The 18,701-nt window shown below is 29.7% G+C and overlaps 5 protein-coding genes across 6 annotated transcripts; 2 read left to right on the forward strand and 3 right to left on the reverse strand.

The window, feature by feature from the left end:
• Nucleotides 1-875: 875 nt before the first annotated feature.
• Nucleotides 876-5,907, reverse strand: LOC128960516 (oxysterol-binding protein-related protein 9-like). Of its 2 annotated transcripts, XM_054306618.1 has the most exons (11): nucleotides 5,698-5,907; nucleotides 5,212-5,254; nucleotides 5,084-5,134; nucleotides 4,844-4,922; nucleotides 2,916-3,223; nucleotides 2,689-2,851; nucleotides 2,226-2,598; nucleotides 1,865-2,166; nucleotides 1,575-1,798; nucleotides 1,153-1,509; nucleotides 876-1,083 (listed from the first exon to the last, which is right to left on the reverse strand). In XM_054306618.1, the coding sequence occupies exons 1-11, from the start codon at nucleotides 5,766-5,768 to the stop codon at nucleotides 1,024-1,026; spliced, it is 2,031 nt and encodes a 676-aa protein (XP_054162593.1). In that variant the 5' UTR covers nucleotides 5,769-5,907; the 3' UTR covers nucleotides 876-1,023. The 2 variants fall into 2 exon arrangements, with proteins under 2 accessions (XP_054162593.1, XP_054162592.1); XM_054306617.1 differs by having other exon boundaries at nucleotides 2,226-2,851.
• Nucleotides 5,908-6,368: 461 nt separating this feature from the next.
• On the forward strand, nucleotides 6,369-7,322 carry LOC128960596 (ankyrin repeat domain-containing protein 49-like). The gene has a single exon (XM_054306717.1). The coding sequence runs from the start codon at nucleotides 6,714-6,716 to the stop codon at nucleotides 7,269-7,271; it is 558 nt and encodes a 185-aa protein (XP_054162692.1). The 5' UTR covers nucleotides 6,369-6,713; the 3' UTR covers nucleotides 7,272-7,322.
• A 322-nt stretch (nucleotides 7,323-7,644) lies between these two features.
• Nucleotides 7,645-8,989, forward strand: LOC128960595 (NADH dehydrogenase [ubiquinone] 1 alpha subcomplex subunit 11-like). Its single transcript, XM_054306716.1, has 4 exons — nucleotides 7,645-8,000; nucleotides 8,285-8,377; nucleotides 8,447-8,581; nucleotides 8,638-8,989. The coding sequence occupies exons 1-4, from the start codon at nucleotides 7,760-7,762 to the stop codon at nucleotides 8,865-8,867; spliced, it is 699 nt and encodes a 232-aa protein (XP_054162691.1). The 5' UTR covers nucleotides 7,645-7,759; the 3' UTR covers nucleotides 8,868-8,989.
• Nucleotides 8,990-9,144: 155 nt separating this feature from the next.
• Nucleotides 9,145-11,150, reverse strand: LOC128960583 (4-aminobutyrate aminotransferase, mitochondrial-like). The gene is made up of 5 exons (XM_054306703.1): nucleotides 11,051-11,150; nucleotides 10,409-10,930; nucleotides 10,183-10,339; nucleotides 9,436-10,123; nucleotides 9,145-9,374 (listed from the first exon to the last, which is right to left on the reverse strand). The coding sequence occupies exons 2-5, from the start codon at nucleotides 10,902-10,904 to the stop codon at nucleotides 9,234-9,236; spliced, it is 1,482 nt and encodes a 493-aa protein (XP_054162678.1). The 5' UTR covers nucleotides 10,905-10,930; nucleotides 11,051-11,150; the 3' UTR covers nucleotides 9,145-9,233.
• A 1,853-nt stretch (nucleotides 11,151-13,003) lies between these two features.
• On the reverse strand, nucleotides 13,004-18,505 carry LOC128960575 (uncharacterized). Its single transcript, XM_054306693.1, has 5 exons — nucleotides 17,941-18,505; nucleotides 17,556-17,846; nucleotides 17,204-17,351; nucleotides 16,416-16,915; nucleotides 13,004-16,336 (listed from the first exon to the last, which is right to left on the reverse strand). Exons 1-5 carry the CDS (start codon nucleotides 18,053-18,055, stop codon nucleotides 13,038-13,040), a joined length of 4,353 nt encoding a protein of 1,450 aa, XP_054162668.1. The 5' UTR covers nucleotides 18,056-18,505; the 3' UTR covers nucleotides 13,004-13,037.
• Nucleotides 18,506-18,701: the final 196 nt, after the last annotated feature.

The following is an 18,701-nucleotide window of genomic DNA, read 5'->3' on the forward strand; positions in this document are numbered from 1 at the left end:
AATATTAATAAACATCTAAATTAACATATATTTGTATACGATTTCAAATAAAATTTAGTGACTTACATATACAGTAATATGACATATATTTTATCAATTATAAAGAGTATCTACATCTGTAAGTTTAAATTAACCTAAATTTTATAACTAAATCTATTATATATATACTATTTTATGATTTATATTAATTTATCTTTTGATATAAAATATCACAGATCTTTTTATTTAATATTTTATTTTTAATAAAACTGATAACAATATGATAAAAATTGATTCACAAATAATACTATTATTATTGGTTTTTGTTCATATAAACTGTTTTAATAATTTATAAAAAAAACTAATAAAATTAAATTTTTGTTAACCAATTAATAGTATTAAAACATAAATCATTAAATTTGTATAAATAAAAATATAACATTTATGAAATTGTGTTAACAACATATAAAATATTAAACAAAATTTATTGTATTATGTATTGAGGACTAGTATTACAATTTTGTTTTTATGCTTTTATATGAATTGAAACAATTTATAATTAAATTTCAATATATACTAAATATTTGTCCTGTAATTAATTTACTTGTTTTACCAATAATTTCTCGATTTTCAAAAAATATATAATTTATATTAATATTAAAATGTGATTTTAAAATATAGCCATACACTGTGATATACTAATATCTCTGGCTATTACAGTATATTGTATTAGAGATAAAATAAAAATCTTTTATCCAAACATAAAATAAAATGTTATTATAGCATAAAAATAGTAATAAAATCTAAAATAAATTTGTGGTTTTAAAAACATATAATTTAGCAAAACTTGCTTTTGATTTGAAAAACCATTTCATGTGTTGAGACCAAATACACTATGAATGGGCTTTTAAGTTATTATATATTATATGTTAATAATGCATAGATATTACTCATTTATGATAATGTTTTCATAATTGTTTCAATTTTCATTATATTTTATAAATTAAATATTATTTCTAAAATTGTTTTTAATTAGCTTTAGTATTATTTCCGTGCAGTCAATGGATTGTTATAATTCCAATTATCACCCAAACTATGGAAGACCTAATAAAAAATACAATAAAGTATGAGTTGTCAAAAGCGGATGAACTGTTGATGTCAGCAGACATTTACCCTATTTTCCCATTTAGTGCTCTTTTCCTGTCGCTCTTTGACGAGTTGTCTCTGAGTCTGTTCCACATTAAACTTAGCGTTTGTGGCGGCGATCACGTCGTGCTGTTTGAGAGCTGCTGTCACTTCTTTCCACAGATTACGAGATTCGTACGATTCCTGATCTCCAATAGGATTCACCTGTTTTTTGATAATACGTATGGCTTTTGTGTCGATAAACACTTCGCTTTTTCCCGATTGAGTCCACTTAGCCGTCATTAATCCGTTCCATTCACCCGAAACGTTAACAATTGATTTCTTAGTTGGCGGAGGACTGAATACTTCAGCATTTATTCTATGTTTTTTTCCGCCATAGAAGGGCTAAAAACATTTACAATTAAGTTATATTTAATCGTTTTTTTAAATAGCTATTCATTGGTAATTACTTTTGTTAAGAAGTCTATATTAGCAGAATATCCTGTTTGTTGACAAGTGATGGTAACGGGTCCGCCTAATTCAACCCATGGAACAGTCAAAATGGATCGACCGTAAGCACTGGGAAATGTACAGACATATTCTTCACCCTTGTCTAACAAATATATAGAACCGGTCCCTAAATTATTGACTCCAATACTTAATCCAAGAAATTTGCTTTTCGTGTAAATATGAGCTAAAATACAGCAAAACTTATTGTTATACAAATGCTATATATTATATGTATTGAATTGATTAATACCGGAACACATAATCCGTTTATCGACGTGTTCGGCATAAAATGCAGAAATCGGTGGATGATGTGAGACCTGTTCAGCAATGAATGTCAAGTTTGATGTCGAAGCCCAAGAAATGGGTCCGTCTTCTACTTTTCTATTTGTTTGTTCAATTTCTGGGACATTCCAATAGCATTTGAATACTTCACCTAAAACTGGATTATATGGCTTCTTTGCAATAGAGCTTTTACGTCCCGCATGAAAGGCTGATAAATACCATTTGAGGACTTGGATCATACGGTCTTGTGGTGTCACACAATCTGTAATACTGCAAATAACAACTTTTAATTAAAAACCTAATTAATATTCAGTTATCGGTGATCATACCTAACAAAAAGATCCGGGTGAGCAAAAAAATCGGCATACATTTCCAAAAGTGAACGCCTCTCCAATATAAATGTTGGTAACACTACTTTAGTCAAATCCATACCAATCTTGACCTGAGATATCAGATGCGATATAACAGATCCGTGTCCTTCAATGCTTCCCAACTCTTCTTCTTCACTTTCATACATCGAATCAAAGTCAACGACGTTTTTATCATTTTTAGAGTTAATTGATTGCAAACTCATATTATTCAAGCTATCTATTACTTGACTATCGTTTTTGACTATTGGTTTAGTCATCACAGATATCGGAGAAATCTCTTCAGCGTCATAGAAGTCGTCGTCATCACTGCTACTGTAGGACACTTCGGGCACTAAATGTAAATTGAGTACTGAATCTGTCACTGAAAAGTTATGTTCGAGTTGTGGACGGTTTATATTGTTGGACACTGTTATATCACTACCTGTATCAGTATTACTACTTTTGGAAGTATTTAATTGATTTTCATTACTATTGTTCACAACTGTAGACAATTCTTCAGCTATCGATGAGTTTGTTGATGAATCCAATGTTGTCGTTGTAGCGGAACTTTCGGTGAATAAGCCATTCACAGGATGTGTTGTGTTCTGAAGGCAACAAATTATAAAACTTTTAGCATTTAATTAAATAACAATCAAAACAAATCAAAACCTTAGCGATTTGAAGCAAAACAATGGTATGTTTAATGCCATCCAAAAGAGTCAATGTCTTGGCTTTAATAACCAAAAGTTTCTCTTTTTCAGATTCGTTAGTTGTGTTATCAATCTTTTGATCCAATTGTTTGCATTGATTGATCACTAATTGTAAGTAAGAGTCAGTTTCTGTAAGTTTTCTTTCAAAATCATTAAGTGTCGGCACTTGGCTTAGATCGCTCTTCTTATTACGCTTTCTATGGGTATGTCTTAAAATAGTGTCCTCTAAAGCGGTTACCCAACGGCTTCGTTCTTCAGCATCATGTGCTGTCAAAAGACAGATATTAAAAATATTTTACATACAAAACATACACATAATATTCAAAACATTTAAAAACCGGTAATTATTTATTTATTTCATATCGTCTTTAGGTATATTAAAATATAATTTTTGAGTTAAAAAACTATATTATAAAATATTTTTTAATATAACTTTTAATTTTAATATATAATTTATATATATATTAGAGTATAAAACTGTGAGTTAATTATATTATAGAAGAAGGCCTCGAAAGTCAACAATATTTCGATTTTTTCATATTTGTGTACATTTGATGACATGGAAACTAATATACAATTGTTCCCATATTTCTACATTTATTTTAATTATCAAACATGTAATGAATGAATTGAAAAGTATATTTTAATAATAATAATACTATATAATCATAAATTATATTATTATAATAAAATAATATGTCGTTTGCGCATTAAAATATAAATTATGATTTTTGTTAAAATTCAATGAATAAATGAAAATTATAGCAAATCAAACATCTATTGAATGGCGAGAATGCGTACAAAAAATATCAAATAATATAATATACTTTTAACTCAAATCCCATCAAAACTGATGTTAAATTTAGTTTGAAAACCTATTATCCATCATTAAAGGCTTATGTATAATAATGTCATATAGTATTTGTATTATAAAGATAAATATCAAAACAATTATAAATCAATTATTTTATCAAATAATATAAGTTAGATAATATTATATATCAATAATATATAATAAATTAATAAAAATTAATTAGATTTATGAGTAGTAAATTGTTAAATATAATTAGTAAATTTATCAAAATTTTACACCTAATTAATACTGTTGCTATATTAATATTATTATCATTAATATATTTCTATTTATTACATTATATACACTAATAAAATTATAAATCTATTACTAATTATATATATAATAGATTCATAATTATAAATATAATCTACATTATAATTACCTTAAAATACTTAAATAACGACATATATATAGAATAATTTATATTAAAATTTTTAATATTTACATAAAATTTATTGATTTAAGATTATTGATAATATTTACATTGCATTAAACCTTATATACAGTACTTTATTACTTTCTACTAAATATTTGCATATATTATACTGTATTATATAATTTATATACAGTATATTATTATTTATATAACATTTAAAAATAGTTTAGGCTTTATTTGATAAAAACTATTAATGTAAAAAATCAATTTATTATACCTGTATTATCATTAATGCAAAGTCGTTTAAATATCAATTTTATTAATAATACAAATATATTTTGTTACAAAATAATTTTACTAAATATAATAACTCTATAATTAATAAAATAGATATCATTTGACTTATATTTTTTAGATATTTGTTTTTCCGCTAATTAAATAAAAACTAAAAAATTGAATTTTCCTGAAGACATTGATTATTATATAAATAACAAGATGTGAAACTTAGATATCTATTAATTTTACACGTCTTGCAAATTAAAAAACATTAATTAATACATCAAAATTGCTAACATAACAGTATATTTACCGTAATTTTAAAAAACTTAAAATAACATCAATACTATTAAATAAATTTGAATTAAATGAAGCAAACCTTGAAAGTGAAACATTTTGCCGTCGACTGTGATCGTGAAAGTACTGTCGTCTTCATCATCAATACCAATGACTGCTCCCTTCAAGTGTTAAAATTCAAATCAATTCATTATTTATTAAAAAGTTTATTTTCAATCTCATAGTAAATAACTTTATTGACAGTAGTTATGCAAACATACAATTGAATAACATATTCACTACATATAAGAGGAATAAATAAATAATTGAATAAATCGTTTACTTTAAGTCTAACACATCCTCTTCGGTCTCCTTTAATCATCTTTTCTTTGGACTAAATATTTGGACAAATGTTTAATAGTCAGCCAATAGTGTATTTCATATAATATATTCATATTATTCAATAATTACCGTATAATAGCTAAGAAGACCCGCGTTGTCATCCAAAACAAACCTAAATTTTTAACATAAACTTAATTATAATTTTAACAAATAGTTAATTATTTAATTGATAGCAATTTTTTTTTTATTAAATAAAGTCCTAAAAACCAATTGACAATCACTTGTATGCAAACAATTAACTAATTAATTATTGTTTGTATGCTTGAGTGGACACCATCTGTATAACCATCGACTCTAACCTCTAACTATCACTCAAATTGTCCATTAAATACTTGGATTCACTCTGATTCACACATTTGTTACTTTAACACCAATTATCAATAATTATATCTTATGTCTAACTCTTGAACTAAATATTATATTTATATCTAATTATAAGCATAACATATAAAGTATTGCCACAAATGGTGTCACTCCTGATGGCAGTCAATTGAAATCAATGTCATCGACAATAATATGCAATAAATACTCAAATAACTGACTATTCATACATACCATCTGTATTGCCATCCCTTCATCACATTAGTCCACTTACAAAGTGGTCCCTCCATTGTATTGATAGCCATTATAATGGATCAAATTAGGTGATAATTAAGTCGGTAAAACCCAATTGATTATAAAAACATACGAATCAATGCAATATTATATGATATATGACTCAATCAATTGATACACCTATTGATTAAAGCATTGACTAAATTATTGTTATAAATAAAATGATTGTCAATAAAAAATATATTCAATTTTTAACTAATTATTTGTTTAATTAAATCAACAAAAAAAACACAAAACATTTCACTTTAGATTTGGGTTTAATTTTGTACACAAAATAAATCAAATATTTGTTGTTTGAATAAATGTGTCAATTGTTTGTAATTTACAATTAATAGTTATTAACAGTTATTTTGCAACAATTATAACGAAATATAAGGATATATTGACAACACATCAATGATTGTGTTAATAATAATAATAATAATAATATTAATAATATCACTGAAAGTGTTGTCAATAGTTTGCTATCAAAAGTTGTTATTTTTATTCAATTACTTAAGCAATAAATGCATTAATATTTCGACGATTTTATTAAAAATACAACAATTTTAGTGACGATTCAGTGGTTTGTTTGGTGTCAGCACTCATGCAATCGTATTGTTGTTGTGTTGTATAACACACTCACAGATGCCTATAGTTGTTACCAAAGAGTCAAACAATTTTTATTATAATTATTACCACAAACTTCTTAAAGATAACAAAATAGTGAACATATCTATTGGTGATCACAAGTCTCTGAATCAATTGATTTCCTAATATCTTTTGTTTTATCCATAAGTTGATGACTATATCTGTCAAGAATACCAATGATGTAAATCCAATTTCAAGACAACAATTATTGTCTCAATTTGAATGACATTTAAGACATTTTCAACTTTTCTAACCATTATTTGAATACAAGAATATTGCAGACGATATCACATATGTCTTAGTCTTTGTGTTATTGATAGCAAGCGATGATCAGTCAAAGTGGTGAAAGCAATGATCAAAGATTATCACCCAATGAGAGCAATGAGAAGAATGGTTACAATGAACAACAGCAAAGTCTTGGCGATCGGATATTAATGGCCGCAGAAAATGGTGACATTTGTGAAGTAAAGACGTGCCTTAAGATTGATAAAAGTTTGGTTCATTCAGTCGATAGCGATCTCTATACACCTCTTCATCGCTCTGCATATGGAAATCATATACAAGTAATGAAACTATTGATCGATTCGGGTGCCAATCCCACGGCTCGGACGGCAACAGGTTGGACACCATTACATTCAGCCGCTCAATGGGCACATATCGATGCCGTCGATCTATTGCTTAACTGTGGCGCAGATATTAATGCCGTTTCCGATGGCGGAAACACTGCCCTACACTTAGCGGCCAAACACAAGAAAAGAAATCTCTTGGAATTGTTGTTATATAATGAAGACATTGACTCTTTGGCAAAGAATGACAGCGGAGAGAGTGCTTATGATATCGCTTATAGGGCTTCACCTCTCTATCAGTTGTGGCAATACTTGTGAACAAACATTTGATCGCTTAAGAAGTCATTCAAGTCATTGATCGGCATTTAAATGAATAGTTTGTTAGTTAACTATAAGTAAAAGATTTTATTATTAATTATTTCATCAAATTTTTTCATGTCTTGAATGCAATAATTGTTTTGATTAAACTTTTTTTTTCTGTAAATATAACTATTAATAGGAATATACGGTATTTTTACTATTATTTATAAAAATAAAGTTAATTAATAAATCTGATATATTAAACTAATTTTGTTTATCATTGAAAATTATAATTCATTACAAAACCAATGGATCCATTTGGTGATGCATTTTGTGAAATAGTAAATCCATATTAAATTTAATAATAATTGCAAATAATTAGTACGTAATTGTTGTGTATTATAATACTGTAGTTATTATATGTATTGTTGTTATCATATTTGGTGATCATTTGTATGTAATTTTATGACCAAATCTTTGTTGTGATTCAAACATACGATTAATTGATGGGTTGGTGGGATTGGGAGATCCCCGATAAGTGGACATATAAGCCTATATGGCTGCCGCCGTACTACTGGCCGGCCGGTATAACACCGAATCTTCACTCGCAATACACCAAACGTGAGATCAAACAAGAGTTAGGAGAGATACCGCCGCCGCCCAAGAAGTACTACTTCTTCGACACTCCAGACTATGCCGACTGCCATAAGAAGATATATCAATACACATACTTTGGTTTTAAGTTAGGTTTGTCACCACATTATCACCACTTTAGTGATAATCAAAGAGCTATTTTGTTGACATTTATGATAATATTACGTTAGAAGACATCTAATGACTAATTAATATCACTTTTTACTGATTTAACCAAATAGTTTGACCCCTCCTACCCCTCCCTAACCACTCTTACTCTGCAAACTTGTTTTAGATAACAATTTAAGTTTTGATGATTTCATTTATATTAATCTGATTGAAATGATTTCTTAATTGAAGTTTTATAAGTAAATGATATGAATTGTTGTCCAAAACAGGTAGTGCTGTGGCTTTGATCGATATTGTCGGTGGAAGACAATTGTCTTATTTAACAGCAATGGGTCGCATAGCCGGACACTTGGGTCGCTTCGGTATGAATTACCAACGTTTTATTAATTATACAAAACTTAATACTTAAGTATATAATAATGTATGAAAAGGTGGATCATTGGGCATATATGCGGCCACAGTGTGTTGTGTGGCTAACCTGAGGGGCAAAAAACACGATTGCTATGACGTTCCGATGAACCATATGTTAGGCGGGGCTTCGATCGGACTTATTTGGGGATATAAAAGTCAGTTATCGGTTATCATTTGAATTTATTTATCAGTCATTTGTTTGTTATCACAGCTCACAGTGTGGCTTATGGTTGTATCGTTGGAGCTGCCGGTGCTTTAGCCGGAGTATTAAATCTTAGGGCAAACTATCCGACTCCTAATTACCCGAACGGATGGCTAATATTTCCAGACGAATCTCTTCTCGACGAAAGAGAAGAAAATGCAACACTCGGTGGCCGTAATTTCCGCGACCAACGACTCAGTTGGAAACTTCATGATCCCGGCCGTAGAGGACTCGAGTGAAACACCCAATCGGTACTACATATTAGGCTTTTGTGTTAATTATTATCTATTATTATTATTATTGCTTATATTAGTTAACAAAATTAAGATTATATTTACTGTAATTAGATTTTAATTGATAGAATTAAAAATCAAAGTTATATTCCAATAATATATCGTTAATAATCATAATATCATTATTTATACAATAATTTAATTCAATATAATACCGAAAATTATTTTGAATTTTCGATTAATATATTGATATATAAAATATATTTGGAAAACAATAAGCGTAAGAATTTAAATAAATTTATAGTTAATTATAATGGAAGACAAATATTAAAATTATAAGAAATATTGCATGAATTAAAACAACGGAATTATTTAATTAGACATTTGTTTGAGAGATAATTGAAATCTATTGAGGAACAGATCCACATGAGTTGTGTTGAATGTCAGAGTTGTTCGCACTCTAAGACTGGCTGAACCACTTCCTCCACAGTGAACACCATTTTTGTGCAAAACCTATAACATTATGAGTTTATAATTAAAGCTATTATTTGTTTATTTTATTAATATTTCAAACCTTAATTGCCTGATCTCTAAGCTCTGATGTCTTGAAATCGATAGCACAGAAGGTTCCCTTTCCTCTGGCATTCAATAGAATGTTTGGATACTTTTGTTGAAGTGTTACCAATCCTTTAAGCATATAATCACCGGTTTTAGCGATATTATCAATAAGATTCTGTTCTTTAATTTCTTTGACAACTTGCTCAAGAAGTACCAGTTTTGTTGGATCCCCTAACCAGGTGTTGAATATACGATATGGTTGGTCGGGTCTGAATGGCTTCTTATAGAAGAAACCTCCTATTTGTAACTTTTTACTGAACGTAACGATATCAGGACTATCGTCCAGATTGAAGTGTTCGTGAGCCCACATTTTACCCGTGGGTCCGCCTCCTGTCTGTACCTCATCTATAATAAATGCCACACCATTTTTGGTGCAAAGTTTACGCAATCCTTGGAAAAACTTAGCCGATCCATGATTATCACCACCTTCTCCCTGAATCGGTTCAATGACCAATGCGGCGACGGGAACACCTTTTTGGTTGTATTCATCAATCAAACTCTGAACTTCTTGTAGGCAATGATCGTCTATTTTGTCGTTTTCAACTCTATGTTCTTGTAGTGGATATTTATATATTGGATATGTAGCTATTGGCCAATCAAATGCTGGCACATCCAACTTATGAATGGGCTTAGAGTGGGTGCAACTGAATGAGTATATAATTTAAATAAATCAATAAATTAAGCGATCATTTCAAATGAATACCTAAGCGCTCCAAATGTTCGTCCGTGAAAACCTCCCTTAAATGACATTACACTTAACTTTGGAGCTCCGGGTGTTTGATTTGAGAGACTTGACTCTAAGTCTAGAGCAGATGGAGGTTCACCCTTTCGAGTCTTGTTTTGATACCAAAAACAAGCGGCTATTTGTCAAATAATTCAAAAAATAATAAGAAATCGTATTAAGAAATAGTTTTGTTAAAAATTGTAACCTTTGAGTGCATTCTCTATGGAACAGCTGCCACACGCCATAGTCTGTACTTCAGACAAACCTTTCGGTGCAATTGACAGAAGAGCTGATTTAAGTTTTTCAATAAAATCTTTTGGTGGAAGTATTCCCAGAGCAGGTCTATTGACAAATGTGGCCAAATTTTTTGGATCAGTTACAGCTTTTACTAATGCCGGATGATTATAACCTAATGGTATCGACGATATTTGACTGTAAATATCGAGAAATGCATTGCCGTCGGCATCGACTAAATAGTTGCCCACAGATTTGTCATAATCAACAAATAATTGTATGGCTGAAGACAACTGAATTGAATCTAACTCTTGTTTTAAGCGAAGAGAGTTTGGTCCGGGAATTGTTGTCACCACTCGGGGCTCATTTGGTTCTTGAAGTTGTGTCGATAGATAAGCTCTAATACATTGATCCAAATATGATTTACACGGCTTCTGCAGTATTGATCGTCTAAAAGTTCCCAACATTTTTACAATAATTGTTTGTTATATAACTAATATTTGTAGTATAAATGTCAAGAAATTTGGAAAAAATTAAAAAATTAAAATTTTAAAATATAGACAATTTTTGATAATTTAAATACTAAAAAATAAGCATGATCATAAATTCCTACTTAATATCTACTGGTAAACCAAAACTGTTACATAATGTTCCTTAAAAATGCTGTAATAAACACTTTGATATTAGAGGACTGATGGTTATAGTAGTGAAACATTGTATAATAATTAAAATTAGTTTCAAGGTTATATTAATATATAAATTGATATTTTCATTGGCTGTTTCAAAATTATTGGTTATATTATAGTTTATTATATAAGCTATTTATACAGTAATTTATTCAATTACTGGTATTTATTACTTTTAAGATTCACACTACATATTGGAAAACTTTATAATTAATTAAATTTTATATATATTTAAAAAATGGTTAAAATTCATGGCATAAATCAATAGCCATTTTTTGAGTAAACCCTTCACTGAATCCAAACGGCGCATATGTCAGAGACTATAGTCTATAGATTCACTAATAATTTAATAAATCTCATCCTTATTATAGATGTAACACATTATGTATTTCATCCAATTTTGATAATTTTTAATAAAGTGATCGAAAAGCAATAGTAAATAATTATAATAAACAAAATATAATATTTGTTAACATTTTTATTTAATTATATTTATTTACATGTTTTACAATATTATTTAACAATTTAATTGTAGTTTTTATTTCATGATATAAATGAGTATCAGATTTTATGCAAATATGATTTTTTTAAATATGTATATATATTATATATATATAATTAAATAAATTATTTGTAAATATAGATTTGTATTACAATAATAATATTGAAAGGTCATAAAATTTACACTAAAAATATTTATTATTTTTAACTATTATATGAGACCTGTATTTATCATTTTTTTATAAAAATAATAAACTGTTTTTTATTTTAACAATTTGAGGCATTTTTAGTCTAATAAAAAACAAAACCCGACAAAAATATTGTTTAACTTTTTATATTATGTACAAATGTAAGCGATTAAACATTTAATAGAAAATAGACAACCAATACATTCATACATTTTTAACAAATGTTTAATATTATACAAAAATATTAAAAGCTCTTTCATAAACAAAATAATATCATTAGATTATTGGCAATCATTCCGTTAACAGATATATTATTTAAATATATTTTTGAAAAATAATCGGTAGGATTGAGTCCGCCTTATATGGCGTTTAACTGAAATATTAATTAATTAATTAATAAGTGAGAAACAACTTATGATATGAGTTATAACAAATGCATTCAAATTAAACTAATTTTTATTCTAATATTTTTAGTGTTTTGCAAATATAAATATTTATATATTGTAAATATAAATTATGCTTTTAATATCTCTGAAATAAAATCTATTTTTTTAATTAAAATTAAAATGTTTAAAATTATATCGATAATTTTTTACAAATATAAAAGCTTATATTAGACTCTATATGAATATTTAAAAGTTTGATTATAAAAAGATTAAAGTCGATATATGACTAGAAATAATTTATATTAATATAATAGACTTACTAATAGAGTATATATTATATACACTATAAATGTAAATTTACAACAAAATTATTACACATCATTTGTCTTAGAAATGAGAAATTGGTTTAAATTTACAAAAAAATATATAATAACATTGACTAAACAATTAGTTAATGATTGCTTCAATTATTTGATCATAAATTTCAAACTTTTCTCATTTCAAGTCTCAAGTACTGAATTAATGATTTGTTAAATGAATTGTACTATAAATTGATTCAATACTAAGCTTATAGTTTCAAATAAATGGTATAAATTTTTGTCTAAACTTCAGATTTAGCATTAAATTAATGAATAATAAAATTGCAATAATTGTGTATCAATTAAAAATAATAACCAAACAATTAAAACAAATATATACATTACTATACATGAATATAATAAAAAGTGTAAATAATAATAATAAATGTAATGCTTTGAAAAATGAGTGATCAATAATATTGCAAAAATTTAGCACAAAAAAAATAATTAATAAACTATTAATTAATAAATTTTAAATCGTTAGACTTGAGTGATACGATTATTATTTGGCACTAAATCATTCATTTCAATGCCATTTGATTCAATAACTACATAACCATTTGATTTCTTAACAAAATTGGTTTTCGGCTGTTTTGAAGCCGTTGTCAACTCATTGACTGCATTGTGCAGAACATATCCGTTACTGTTTTTAACAAACACATCACTATTTTTAACGCCTATGTTTGTGGGCGCCGATCGTGGCCTTACAGAGTCCATTGGTGACCACTCATGTGAGCTATTATTATGTAATGGTGTTTCACAATCAATAGTGTCTAATGTGGTGTTTAATGGATATAAAGTTAAAGGATTGATACAATTGGCATTCATTTGATGAGTGATGATGTCTGTGGTGTTGTTGTTATTTACACAAATGTTTTGAATTTTTTCACAATTATTAACACAATTTTGATTTAATTTACTAAAACTTCTTTGATTTGTCATTTGGTCCGTCTGTTCGTTGTCGCCGTTAGATGATGTCGACGACACTTCGGCGTCATAACTGTTTTGAGACCAGTCGTGTTCCAACCGCTTTTTTGGAGGCTTCACAGTATGTGCGCTCTCGAGGATACTGTCTATTGTCACGTATCCGTTGTTTGCTTTTTTGACATTTGAGTTTATTTTACATTTATCGGGTGTCGAAAAGTTAGTCAAATCAACATAATTGTTATGTAAATAATTTTGACGTTTAATACCATATTTATAATAAGGACAGGCAGGCGATGCGGTACGACTTGAACTGTTGTTTGATTCACAATGAATACAATTTACTTTTGATTCCGAAGGACTGCAACTTTGAATGATATTTGTTAGGCTTTTAGCCATTTCTGGTTTTATATACTTTGTCACATCACTCAAAATATTGTGGTCCTCTCGTAATGATGGATCGCACAGTGATGGCTCACTATTGGCTAAAAGTGAATAAATACAGACGGAGTGACCTAATGGTGTGTCATATAATGGATTCATAACATCGGTTTTTGTTGGCATAATAAGCGCCGAAATTTTGGCGCTTCCCTTCACAGTCTTTGGTTTTCGTCTTCGTTTATTTTTAAGAGCACTGGCATTAACATCAAGTCCCGAATCTTTACTACCACTGGAATCACTATTTCTCGATGATATTTCATCTAATATTGGAAGTGGAGGTTTTGTAAACTTGTTTGTATGTAATGTATGAGACATCAAATGTTCGCCATTTAATATATGATTATCGATCTCGACTCCAGAATCTGATGAAATATGCGTTTCAACACCACTATAATGGGAACCAATACTCTCATGTTGTCCGCTATCACTACTTGTCAATCGCATGAATAAATCATTTGCTTTGTTGGGAGTATTCTTATAAATCAAGCCCTCTGTCGATGAATTACTTGTGTGCGATAAACCAGATCCGTGTCTATTCTTAAACGAGTCTTCATCAGAAACATCTGCTATTACAACACCACTGGCAATGTTGGGTATGCTATCGTTTCTAACAATTGGATTAAAACTATTGCGATCCGAGTGGTCGGTCATGAGTGGAGGCACATCCAAACCTTTCGGTAATACAATTTGTATTCTCTTATATAACATAATCTTTTCTTTCATCCAACGAACCAAACCAACCAAAACAATCACTAATAATGTCAGTCCTAAAGTTCCGCCGACAATCATACCAATGATGTAACCAATGTTAGGATTTTCAGTATATAAACACACATTTAAATTAGTTTTATCGCTCGTTTCACTTATTAGATCACTATTGTTTTGGCGACGATTTGCAGCTCTGATTCTGACTGCAAATTGTGACCGATATTCTGCAGACTCGTCACCATATGATTCACAGTCTATTACCATATAATGATGTCTTTGTTTTCCTGATATTATTGTTTCATATGTTTTATTATCACTGTGTATTAATTGCAATATGTAATAATCAATTGGACCGTTAGGTTCATTAGGAGGTGACCATGAAATACGAACGGATGTCGTGTTGAAAATCTCACTTCTTGGCGGATCCATTTGTTTTGGTGTCGACACCAGTGTTCGGATCGTCAAATTGACAGTTGATGGCGAACAAAGCGAATCACTATTACAGGCCCGCACTTGTATAGTGTATTTGTCGTAACTTTTGAGGTTTTTTAAGGTTTTAGAGCAAATAAATTGACTATTGTTACGAACACAAGAGCTCGGCAATTGTTTTTGTTTAAAGTTATTACAATTAATTTCATAGTAATGAATCTCTCCGTTGGGCAATTTGGGAGGCGCCCACTTCAATGTTATTGATTGACTGGTTATTTCTGTGACTTCCAAATTGGACGGAGCGTCTTCTGGAGAGTCGTGAGCAGTATATTCGTATTTGGGATCACTTTCTTCACTCGGACCTTCGCTTGTAATCGAGACAACTGTTATCTTGTATTTACTGAATGGTTGTAAACCTGTCAGCACATGACTTTCAGCCGAGTTATCGACAACAGTTGGTAACCAATTAGATTTGATACACATATCCTGATCATCTACTTTACATAACTTGATTTTATACTCCTCGACTACCCGTTTCTGTGCGGGACAGGCCAACTTCCAATTTACGGAAATACTCGTAGAGTTTATTTGTTTAAGATGCACTTCACTCAATTTATCAAGTCGTCCATCAATGGGAACTATACATTCAGCCCATGACATACCTGAGGTAGTGGTTGCTGTGTTGGCAGAGACCGCAAACTGATAGTTAGAGTGTATGTCCGTTTCATTTATGTCTATTGACAAACTGTTTGTATGTTTCCAATTGATATCACCCTCACATGGAAAAGGTCGCGGCCGTAGTGTTTTACACCAAAATACTGTATAGTTGACTACCGGACCACTCAAACTGTTAAAACGTGGTTCTGTCCAATGAATCTCATATCTACCCTCACCTAATGAATAGGCGTCTATATTTAATGGTTTGTGTGCTATCATATCATTGCGATCTACAATAATCATTGAGTAATTACGAGAAACTCCCTGAGAGTTGACGGCATATATTTTGAAAGTGTATGCGACGTCTGACTTCATGTGATTAAAAGTATAGGAAGTGTTGTGACTAATGATCATATCATCGAAACCTTTCTCTATAAGATTATTATCTTTAGACTTGTGATGGTTCTCATGTTCACTGAGTTCAATGGTATAATTAAAGTCTTTTCCATTGTGATACGCGACAGGAATATGTTTCCAAAATAAAGTAATACTTCTCATTCCTTCCATATTTTTGTCGGTTTGGAAGGATTGTCGGATCAATTCCGGTGACAAATATGGGACTATAAAGAAAAGCAAAAATACAAAATTTAATTAAACTTCCCCTTAATATTTCAAATTACAAACTAAAAGTTGACTGACCGTCAGATTTTGTTGTCACCAAAATCGATGAAAATTCACTCCAATATTCTTCACTCATTGATTCTTGTGTTTTGCAACGAATGCTTATATTATATGTTATATACGGCACTAAACCAGTCAATTGAGTACTGGAAAGGCGAATGCCGTCCAAAATAATTGTCTCACTTTTATATTCATTATCAGGCGTTTGCCAATAGTATTGGACCTCATAGAGGATGTGCTCCAACAGGTCTTCATCATATATGATATATTCGGGTGCTTTCCATGTAAGGGAAATGCGATTATTTGTCACTTCAATTGCCACAAAATTTTGAGGTTTACTCGGCTTAATAATACTATAGTGATCAATGACATAAAGCTTTGAATAATTGCCAAATTGGTTTTGTCCCTTAAGAAGTAAATTAAATTTAAGTGTTGAACTCCTATACGGAGGCATTGTGTCTGTCCTCCACTCGCAGCTGTTCTCCTCCGGTATTTGTCCACAGGGACGGGTCAAATGACTGCAAATGTTATGTAAATATTATTAGATTTTTAAATGTAAACAATAGTATAATATCTATTAATATTCAATTAGCCTATAAATAAATCAATAAAAATAATGTTTATTTGTTTTTAAGTACTAATGTAAGCGCTTTGGTAAATGGTTTAGTTAAATGTCAAGAATTTCGCATAAATTTGCTAAAAGTTTAAACAAAAATAAAACAATTTTATGACAGACACATACACTCTCTTATAACTAAGATATACAAGAGATAGGGAATGGTATATATCATCAACTCATGACTTACTCATATGAAGTTAATGAAGTGCTCGCATGAATCCTATCTTCGAGAGAATAAGTGGTATGAATAGGATTGTAGGGCGGAGTCCATTGACAGTGGAGTTTGCGGTAATGCCAACTAATGCACTTAAAGTCAGACACCGGTTGCGGTTTGACTATAATTCATCAAATAAATAAACAATACAACAATTATTTCGTTATTTTATAAACTGTTTGATTATATTACTATATTAACGATTAATAAACTATTAGAGGAAAACAATTAAAGTATTTTCAAAAAATAAAAATTAATAACATTTGCAAACAACAAAAATTAATGTCAAATTTTATGACATATTAGAGGGAAGGATAACACTTACATCCGACGATCACTTGACTGACACATATGAGAGGTGTCGGGCCAGAGATGTTGAGCATACAGTAATACATGCCGTTGTCGTCCACTGTGGCCGCGGGCACCTCCAGTCGTGATGCAGTTGTGTTGAGAAGTCGTATACTATCACTACTATAATATTCATTCTTAAATTTAAAGGCAATCATAGATGAGTTCACTTCATATATTTGGTGATCATATTCAATGGTGTTGTTGTTTAGGGAACAGTCTATCGCTAGTCGACTGCCATTTAGGATCTGCTGGTCAGGAGTGGTCACTATAAATAATTAAATTGGTAAACAAATTGGTCAACAGTTGATCAATAGGTTAATGTATAATCAATAAAATGACAATTAGGTGATGACACTGACCTCCGATGTGTGTCGATCCCCAACAGGCCTCAGCTGACGGTATCAGTGAAACAACGGTCAGGTATACGATAGCGACAGTCGTGACCAGTACTTTGTCCGTACATTTCACGGCCATTACTTGAATGTTTATGTTTGCCGATTATGATAAATCATTATTAATATGATTGCATTTGATATGATGACAATCAATTGGTTTATCAAAACAAAGACAACATTAATGTTAACCATTGGCAGCCATATTGCTATTCACTACACGTAAACATTGATAACATTAGACTCTCTACTCTACAGTCTATACTAAAGTCAATATTCAATACACACTACAGTAATACTGTAATACAGTAATACTCTCCTAAATATATTGTATATAAACTGTGTGTATAGTGAAAGCTGAGCACAATCTGTACAACGATTGACTGCATTGACGGTCACGTATTGTAAACAAAATCATGTATTAGTTCTGTACTGTACTGTATATACCATTCAACTCTCACTACAAGTTGGACTGCATTTTTGTTGGCATACAGTGTACATACACTACACATATGTATAATATATCTCTGTTTTCACTAAAAAAAAAACTAAAATAAAAATTCACTAAAACTTTGACCAATAAATAAATTTTGTTGAAAGCACTTAATACATGCTTAGTTTTTTTGGCATCAAATTATACACACAAATGTATACTTCAATAATCCACTATAATTTATATAAAAAATTTTTACTCAGAATTTATTTTAGCAAATAATTTTCAAGCTATT

This window comes from Oppia nitens, unplaced genomic scaffold, assembly GCF_028296485.1.
Source record: "Oppia nitens isolate AA-2021 unplaced genomic scaffold, nextdenovo-longstitch-racon4-pilon3 scaffold4_pilon_pilon_pilon, whole genome shotgun sequence".
Classification (NCBI taxonomy): Eukaryota; Metazoa; Arthropoda; class Arachnida; order Sarcoptiformes; family Oppiidae; genus Oppia; species Oppia nitens.